The 9,703-nt window shown below is 39.0% G+C and overlaps 1 protein-coding gene across 1 annotated transcript in view; it reads left to right on the top strand.

The window, feature by feature from the left end:
• Positions 1 to 9,703, top strand: part of LOC101857242 (patatin-like phospholipase domain-containing protein 7) — a gene marked incomplete in the record, with an annotated part of 66,305 nt that overhangs the window by 2,333 nt on the left and 54,269 nt on the right. The window contains 8 exon segments of the mRNA XM_035968920.1: positions 1,588 to 1,669; positions 2,907 to 2,995; positions 4,016 to 4,110; positions 5,393 to 5,536; positions 6,430 to 6,589; positions 7,635 to 7,715; positions 8,546 to 8,674; positions 9,264 to 9,344. Coding sequence (XP_035824813.1) covers positions 1,588 to 1,669; positions 2,907 to 2,995; positions 4,016 to 4,110; positions 5,393 to 5,536; positions 6,430 to 6,589; positions 7,635 to 7,715; positions 8,546 to 8,674; positions 9,264 to 9,344 — 861 coding nt within the window.

The raw sequence follows: 9,703 nt of genomic DNA, 5'->3' as shown, positions 1-9,703 counted from the left end.
GGGGTGGGGGGGGGTTTAGGGGGCCCCTGGAAACAATAATTAAAAAACCACACCTGTAAATGCAAAACAATTTATAACATTATAATAAATGAGCGGGCCATTGCACAGCTAAGCTCAAAAGTAGTTCCGGCTTCATTCAGTGTTGGGCCACCAAAGTTCAATCTTACCATATATAAGTTTCTAGATCTAGTTTCTAGTAGACTCATGACTCACCAGACCTTAAAAAATTATAAATCTAGATATTCTAAGTTTTCGACATGATACGTTTTTCGACTTTTAACTTTTATGTTAAAACCTTCCATCCCAGTTTGTGGATGAGTAAATACATGAAGTTTGCGACTGGTATTAGACGTGTGTCCCGTCATCTGAATAGCTTTCTGATGTGATGCAAGCATGAGTGTCTCGGGGTTTGAATGTTTTGTGCTTTTTTTCCTCTGAGAGATGTTGAAATGGTTGGTTTTTCCCAAGAAATGTGAAGGATGTTTTGGTTGACTCTTACGGTTTCTTTTTTCTGTTTTGTGAAAGATGGTGACTATCCATAATTAGTTCTGTTGTGTGATGCCTGATTAACTTTTGTTGAAGTTGTCTCTTTGGTTTTCCTGTACATAACATGCTGTTTGGGTGGTTGGGCACATTCTTTTGGTTTTTTCATGGTTCTCAAAATAAGCTACTTTTTCTCTGCGGATTCCATGGGGTTCCATTTTTGAAAGGATTTCACATGTTTCACTAGGTGTAGATCAGCAAAGGTCAAATTGTTATTCTGGACATTGTCAAGGGTATTACGAGTGGTTGTACTGCACATATAGTGAAAATTGATATTGCTGTATTTCAGGGTAGATTGTACTTTAAAACCTAGGTATAGACCTCTCAGAGTTTGTTTGTCTGATCCCCATGAACTGCTGGCAAGTTTCCTTATAAGTTGGAGTATTTTTTTCGCCTTCTTCGTATGCTCTCCATTTGGCTTTTCAATGGTCAAGTTTGTGTCCAGGGTATTTTGGTTTGTTCTTCTTCGGGGAGGTTTTCATTATCTCTATCTTCAGTTGGAGCTATCTGTAGAGCCTGTCATTGCTCTTTGTAAAAACGGTGTATAATACTGTTTTGGTGCAATATATTTTAAGCTTCCGTTTCTGACAGTAATTGTGGAGCCTCTTTAGGTTTTCATTTGATTTCCCTGTTCTTAAGTACTACCGTGACGTGCTGTGTCTGCCAGAGGGCAAGAACATCGGCGTAGAGAGTCTTTTTGTATGTCAACATGTTCATGACATCATTGAAGAAGATCAGGAACAAATAGCAATTTGGACTATAATGCAACATTCTGTGCATGTTCAGGCTTAAGTGGTGTATCCTGGTTGGTGAGGGCTCTGTTGTGGTGGGTATGCTTAGATTCTTCTTTCCTATTAAACATCTGTCGTCCCTATATCTCTCCTCCTTTTTCGTGTTTGTTGCTCCCTTGTTACACCATTAATCTTCGACACTTTTCTCTATTCATGTTGCAAATGCTGTAAAACTCTTACCTGTGAACAAAACAAACAAGAAAATAACCAAAAGAAATTCAGTTGGGTTTGGAATTTTGTATTTGTGTTTCAGAGCATCGTGGTGACGGTGTTTGTGGCTGTCATCACAGTTCTGGTCGTCTTGTTCTTTGGGATATGGAAGTTCAAGTCGAAAGGTAATTTATTTTTCCATCCATTCGTTTGTCCATCCATCCATCCATTCCATCGGTCTCTGTCCACCCATCAAGCCATCAATCTATCCATTTCATCCATCCAGCTATCAGTCCATCTGTTAGTCAGTTGGTCGGTCCGTCCGTCATCTGTCATTCCATCTGTCCATCCATCTTTCCATCCATCCATCCATACATCTATCCATCCATCCATCACATATCTATCCCTCCATCCATCTGTCCATCCATCCAGCTATCAATCCATCTGTTGGTCAGCTCATCCATCCATCCATCCATCCAGCCATCCATCCATCCATCTCATTGCTGCCAAGAGCAAAATGCTTGCTGCTAAAGGGATTTGAAAACAACATCTCATTGATGGCAAATGAAAAATGTTGGGCATGCTGATAAAAGGGTTACTTTCACTATATATATGAGAATGGAAATATTGACAGAAAATTGACATAGTGGTTAAATCTGTAAATGTTCAACTAATTCCTTAAAAAAAACAACAACTTGTAACCTGTTGTTTTTTTTCAGTTCCTACTGTAAATCTGATGTATTTTTATCCATAGAGAGCTTAATCCAAACAGTAACTCATTTTGTCAGCTTGCCTTACAAATGAGCAACTCATCATTTTAAAAATTAAGCACCCTGTAAAGAAGATGAAAGGGAACACTAGAGTAAAAACAATTAATCCACAAATTCCACAATATTATAATGTTCTTGTTGGGCCCACGAAAACCTTCGAGTCTCTCCAGAAGAGACCAAAGTTACTTTATCCAGACTGCATATTTTTGTCATACCGTTCTGATTCGGAGATCTCCTGCAGGGAGAAGAAAAATCATCTTTTGTTTGGATGCAATTCTGACTTGAAGGTCAGGCACATCCCGATAGAATGCCTGGACATTGGGGAGACCGGAAAAAATATTTAAAATGTACTTTTATAAAAATTGTTTTCCATCGTTGATCCCAACTTAATTCTTGATTTTTGGTCTTTACTAAAAAATGTAAACAGTGTTATTTTCAACTGTTAATTGCTGCTTTTAAAACTGAGTTTTTACAGTATATTTTAGAGACTTTAGCCATTTTGACTCTCAAATTAGAACCAAGGCTGTGTTTTGAACTCCCGTGAAAACAACAAACATGTGTCCTGCGCTCTCGTATGACATTTTAAAAACAGTTGCGAGAACTGTTAAACTTTACCAACGAGAAACTGGATATATATGCCTTTGTCTTTCAGTTTTACCCAGCCAAACAGAAGCGCCAAGAAGGTACAGATTCCGCAAGAGGGACAAAGTCATATTCTTTGGCCGTAAAATGCTGCGAAAGGTTTGGTTTATTCCTTTAATTTTTAATGTGTGTTTCTTGTTTGTTCACTTACTAGCTGGTGGCTGGAAGGTGCCACTGGTTGCCCCTACTTATTTCCTTCTGTTGTTTCTGTTGGTCATACATTTTTCCTACTCTTAATGATTGTTGTGTCAAATTGATAAATCAAATTCTTCTATAGTCACCTCTTTAAAATGGACACCTGCTCAACCTGGGAATGGACAAAGAAATTCCTTCCCCTCAGAGGGTTTAGACCTGTTCAAGATGCAAAATGTCCCCCCCCCCCCCCTCCCCCGCTCAGTCTTGATTTGAAATAAAACACACATTTGGTTCCATCGGCTCTAACTCACATGTGGTTCCATCGGCTCTAACCGTTATGCCATGCCATCAGATTGGGGGGGGGGCCTTTGGGGTAGCATTTATCTTATTCACATGAGCCCTGAGTGGTGCAGATGGTCAGGCTTGTGAAAGTGCTTAGTGACGCTCCAGCACAAGTACTTTTGTGGGTGGCCAGATGTGTGAAATTAATTTGAACAGGGCCTTGCTGCCCTGATTATACCGCCGTATGGCCGGGAAGAAAAGTTCCTTGAATTGTTGTTACATTCACAGTAGGGATGGCATTGGTTTGTTGTGCTTATTACACAGATGGGTGGGGCTACGGGGGGAAAACAAAGGAGAGATTGGATCATTTTTGTTTTTAATTGGGTCAAACAGGTTTCCTATGAATGCAAGCACTGGTGACAATGGATAAAGAAGTATGACTCATACCATTATCAAATAGGCTAGGATAGCACTAGGAGGGAGGTTTGAAGTTTATACCACTGCATGACAACTGGACAGGCGGTCCGGGATCCACCATGTTCGGGCTGAACCCCCCCCCTCCCCCTCCTGCTTTCTCTTAAACGTAAATTCCTGGATTTTTTTTTTCTGGCTCCCTTATGATTTTGTCTTGGACTGTATTTTCTTTGGTTCATTTATTACTCAAACTGGTAAGTGCATCTTCTACAACGCTCCTCCCCTCAGGTGAAGAGCTTCACTCGGAACACGGTGGGTCCCTCTTCGAGCGGCACCTTCAGGCGGAAGCCAAGTCACAGGCTTATGATTTCTCGCCTCCGTCGGTGAGTTACATTTCACCATACCTTGTGATAAGACGCGCTAATAATCCCAGCAGGGTAAATTTTACAGGAGAAGCGAAAAAAACCCAACTGAAACTGTTATTTGGTTTCATCACACAGCAACAAGCAGGCAGCTTGCTGGTTGTTAGGCTTTATTTCAAACTTTGTTGGAAAATTCAGACCTTTCCTTGACTAAGTGTATGAGATGGATACAAATAAAATGAAAAATTAAAAAAATTTTTGTGGGTTACCTCATCTTATCACAAGGGCGATAAATTATGTTTTATTATTTTTATTACCAAGCTTTTCCTGCATAAATAATGTATGAGAACTTGGAATAAAATGTTTGACTTAATATTATTGTAAAAGGTTGATTTGAGGAAAAATAGTTGTAGAGACGGATAGAATACATTAATACGGTAGAGAGAAATTGAATTTTTAACACTGTTTTGTAGTTTTTATGTGGTATTATTTTTGGGTCAAGGCAATACCGCGAGCTACGTTGGATATCTCTACATAATTTTGAAAAATAAACATTTTTGCTACAAATTGAAATAAAACCTGTCATATGGCCTATTTAAGTCATGTTATTGAAATAGATTGGGGGATGTAGATGGGAAATAGTAAATTCAGGAACATGGAAAGATTTAAGATAATAAAAGTGTGGCATAGACAGCAATTAAGCTTTTTCAATATGTAAATGTCCAAGGTTGGATGACCACAGCTGAGAAAAAAAATGATGTGTTCGTTCAGTCTGTCCTCATTGCACACTAATATTGCTTATTCATATATAACAGGATGGTGTGGAAGAGACTGTTATGTAGGTACGTTAGAAATGTCTTTTTTAAAAACTGAAAGCAGTTATTTTTTAAAATTGTAAGTTTTGGTAGGGAAAAAAAATATTTTCTGTTTGTCGATGTAGGTGTGTCTTTAATGTAACAAACTCTGATTGACTTTGGAGACAATATATTGTTCCAATAATAAAATTGTTTCTTTCGTCGACAAAATGTTCAGATGTACTAAGAATAGAAAGGAAAGTTGTTTAGGAGAGAGAAAGAAGGTGTCATTCTTTTTAACAACTCTACAGTATGTATTTTTTCTTTCTTTTTTTCTTTTCAATATCTAGAATTAGAACCTTCACAAAATATTTCTTGAGCAGAGGCAATCAATATCACACATAACAAAAACTGCAATTAAAAACATAAAAAAAATATTGCACTTATTGCATTTACATCTCAACAGTTGACCGACAGTATTATTTCATGTTGTTTTTGTGCGATGTCAGGTTCTTGGCTCAGCGCAAGGAGACCAGCAAGCCCTCGCTGCGCCAGCAGAGTCCCCCTCAGTCCTTCCTGGAGGCCGACTGGTCAGACATTGAGGATGACCACAGGCTGCCCCCTGAGGTGCTCTACATGCTGCGTAGTGTTAGGTGAGAGTAGATTAAATAAATAAGAGAAGAGAAGAATGGATAAAAGAAGATGGGATGAGAGAAGAGAAAAAGAAAGCAGAGAAGAGGAGATATGAGAAGATAAGAAATAAAAAGAAGAAAAAAAAGAGTGAGAAGATATATTCGAGAAGAATGAGATAAAAGAAGAGAAAAAAAGAGAAGAGAAAGAAAGAGAAGTGAATAGTGAGAAGATATATGTGAGAAGATAGATAAGAGACGAGAAAAAAAGCAGAGAAGAGAAAAGTAAAGTGTGTTGAGGGGAAGTATACTACATTCTGCACAGTGTAAAGTAAAGAAAGATTAGAGAAGGGAAGAGAAGATGAGAAAAGAGAAGAGGTGAGGTGAGGTGTGGTGTGGTGTGGTGTATGGTTTGGTGTGGTGTGGTGAGATGTGGTGTATGGTGTGATGAGGTGTGGTGTGGTGTGGTGTATGGTGTGGTGAGGTGTGGTGTATGGTGTGATGAGATGTGGTGTATGGTGTGGTGTGAGGGGAGGGGGTGGTGGTGGTGAGGTGAGATGAGGTACTCTACATGCTGCACAGTTTTAGGTAAGATTGAATTAGATGAGATAACATCTTATTTATGATAAACTGAAATATAGATTATATAACAGAGTAAATGTGTTGTTTTGAGACTTTTAAACACCCATTTTGATTTGAATGACCTGAAGTATAAACTGTGTAACAAAAAATCTAGTTTTTGTTTTTTAAAAACTTTTATACAAGTGCCTAGAGCTGTGTACACATGGGAGTAGGCACTATAAAAATGATATACATTATGAAAATGATCTACATTTTTACAGACTTTTTTGTGACATACTGAAATATGCAGTTTAACTTTTAACCTTGTCCCATGTCACCTTGCTGCATTCCTTTAGGGTATTTGGTCATCTGGAGAAACCGTTCTTCCTGGAGCTGTGCCGCTTTATGGAGACCATCATGCTCCGAGCCGGCAACTTCCTGTTCAGGATAGGAGACCCGGACGACAGCATCTACGTGGTGCAGCACGGTCTGCTGGACGTGTTCATCACAGATGCCGTAAGTTTTCGAGAAGCATGGTTTGTTATTTTCTCGCTCATCGTTTTGCTCCTTGCCTATCGAAGCATCTATCTTCCTTATCTCTCCTTCCTTCTTTTCTTTGTATGTTACTTACTTCCTTTAAACACCTCTAATCTTCGACACTTTTGTTCTTTTCTCGCCCATCGTTTTTCTGCTTCTCTAACCATCATCTATCGTCCTTATCTCTCCCTCCTTTTCTTTGAAAGTGACTCCCTTGTAGCACGTTTAGTCCTCAATACTTATATGATCCAATTGTGTTGCAAGTTTCGTAAGAAACACGAAATGGAGAAGAGATACGGACGATATATATTTGATCGGAAAGAAGGAGCAAATCACATTTAGTCAGTTCGCTGAAGATTTTGTCAGAACTCCTTTCCACTTAAGTTTTTGTCTTATTTCCCCCTGCTTTGAATGACCATTATTGTGTTGATGTCCTTCTCTTTATTCACGTACCAGACTTTGTTTGGGGGTGATTGGCGGGCACGCTGGTGTAGTTTTCTCCTAATTTCCTCCCAATCATCTGTCATCCCTCTCTGTCCTTTTTAAATTTGTATGTTACTCTCTAGTAACACCTTAAATCTTTGGCACTTATATGACCCATTTGTGTTGCAATGTGTTGTAAAATTCTAACTAAAACAAAACCCTTGGAGGTAAATGAAATTTGTGCTTATTTTTTCAGACTTCTAATATTATTTTGTTGGCTCTAATCTCAGCACTTATATGACCTAATTGACAGGTGGTTGGCGAGTGAGTGCTCTGGTGCGGTTTGCTCCTCCTTTCCAAACAAACATCCATCATCTTGATCTGTCCTCCTTCATTTTTGTGTTTGTTTCTCTCTTGTAACATCTTTTATTTTCAGCACTTAATAATGTGACCTTATTGTGTGGCAAATGCTGTAAAATCCTTCCTAAAAAAGACATGACCTAATTGTGTACAAGTACCATAACTCTTACTAAAACTAAAAAAAAAATTCCTAGCTACATCAATTTACGTTCAATTTTTTTTACTTCTCTTCCCTCTCCAGGATGGCACAGAGCATCTGGTGAAGCAGGTTGCCACGGGCAACAGTATCCACAGCCTTCTGTCTATCCTAGATGTGCTTACGGTGAGAGAGTTGATTCTTTTATGAAAATAATTTTAAATGTTTTATACGGTCCAACCTGCTTTGAGCTAGAGCCACCTGTCCATGTTTTTTTCTGTATTGTGTGTGGCATTGTGGTGAAATCGGGCACTTGTCAAAGTAATGAAATTGAAGAAACTGACCTGTTCCCCTCTCATTTGGCAATTTAAATTGAATGGGGGGGGGGGGGGGGCAGTGGGGGGAGGGAGCAAAATCTTTTCTGTCCATTAAAAAAAGACCCAACATGTCTGTCCAGATTTTACAGAAAAACTTGGATCAAAGGTAAAAAAAAAAGAAAAAAAAAAATAAGTTTGCCGTTTCCAAGAACACTCAAGCTTTGGAAGTTGCCTAGTTTTGGTGGCTATTTTCCTGCTCTTTCACCCAGTTACATCAAATGTCCCGAATTCTATTCAAGATATTTGGGTACGTTTTTCATCATTTTCTGGCCTTCTCCTTGATCTTTTTCTTGTGATTGTCTCCATTCCTTGAATCTTTTTGACCCTCTGTTATCTTTCACTTTCTTGAGTGAGCATAAGAAGTCAGAATAAAAATTAAACTTTAACCCTGGTTAAAGTTGTATCATATGGTCCAAAACAGCTGTTTCTGTGTGCTCTGTGGTCACCTATAATTGTGAGACTAGGGGTTTGAGCCTTGGCTGGGTCCTATGTTTTGGCCTTGTGAAAGGCACGTTACATGAAATTCCTATTTTGCTCGACCTTTTCGGTAATGGACGTTAAAATTTGGAGGTCCCACTTTTTAAATGATCTAATAGTGTTGATGGGTGCGTTAAACCCATTCCACTTTGCCTTTTACAGGGTCACCCGGGTCCATTCAAGAGTGTCTCCGCCCGAGCTGTGACAGACTCCACCATTTTGCGACTGCCGGCCCACGCCTTCAAGTCCATGTTTGAGAAGTTCAACGAATCCACAGTCAAGGTCGTGCAGGTCGGTACCCCCAAAGAAGAGAGTTTGGCATGCTTCTTGCTAATGTGTTCCTTTTCATCTTTTTCATCAAGTGCCAAGATCTGAAACAGAACTTGATGATCATATCGTCTGCTTGGTGTGAGACTCCGCCATATGTCATTTTGAAAAGTGACGAATGACAGAGTCTAATACTGAGTAGTCGGTGTGATTGGTGGCTTTTTGTTTTTATCTGTACGGTTAGCGGGAGGTTCATTTTATACTTTACTGTGACCTGATTTTTTTTCTGGAGCATGTCGTTGATTTTGACTGAAACAAGCAAATCAAGGCATTTTGTGCAACTTCAAATATTTAGTTCTCCTTTAGGGCCTCTCTGACTCATACAACATTATAAATAATTCTCAATAACTTCAGGCCTGACATTGTAATGCAATTCAAATAATTGACAACTTTTGGCACCATTAAGAAATTGGCCAAGTGATTTGTTTGAAAGTGTAATCTGGAAAAAGTCCAGATGTGTGTGAGTGTTTGTGTGTCAGTGTGTGTGCTATGTAAGTGAAATTCATTATTATTATTATTATTTAAATCGTTTCTGTCTCTTTCCCTGTGTCAGATCATTATGATCCGCCTTCAGCGAGTGACTTTTTCTGCCCTTCACAACTACCTGGGACTCAGTAGCGAACTCCTGAAACCGGTGAGTACAGGTGTTTTTGGAGAACATTGTGTTCTTTATTGAAACAAAAAACCCCAACAAAACATACCAAGACAAGAAAGTTATGTATAAGAGTTTTATGATTTATTTGTCTTTGTCTGGTTAACTTTGTCTCTGAGGTGGAGAGAGTCAAACAATGTGGTAAGGTGAAATTCATAATGATCTAGGGTGATGGGGTTAATACTCCAACTCCCAATTTTCATGTGTGCCAAATTCTGTCACACACACACACGCACACACATGCACATGCATGCGCTCACACATACACACATACACATTCGCAAACACTCTCTCTCATTCTCTCTGTCCTCCTGTCTTCTCTTCTCTCTTTTTCTTCCCCT

This window comes from Aplysia californica, unplaced genomic scaffold, assembly GCF_000002075.1.
Source record: "Aplysia californica isolate F4 #8 unplaced genomic scaffold, AplCal3.0 scaffold00097, whole genome shotgun sequence".
NCBI lineage: Eukaryota > Metazoa > Mollusca > Gastropoda > Aplysiida > Aplysiidae > Aplysia > Aplysia californica.
The sequence above is the reverse complement of the archived record's forward strand: the minus strand, read 5'-3'. Positions and strand labels throughout refer to the sequence as shown.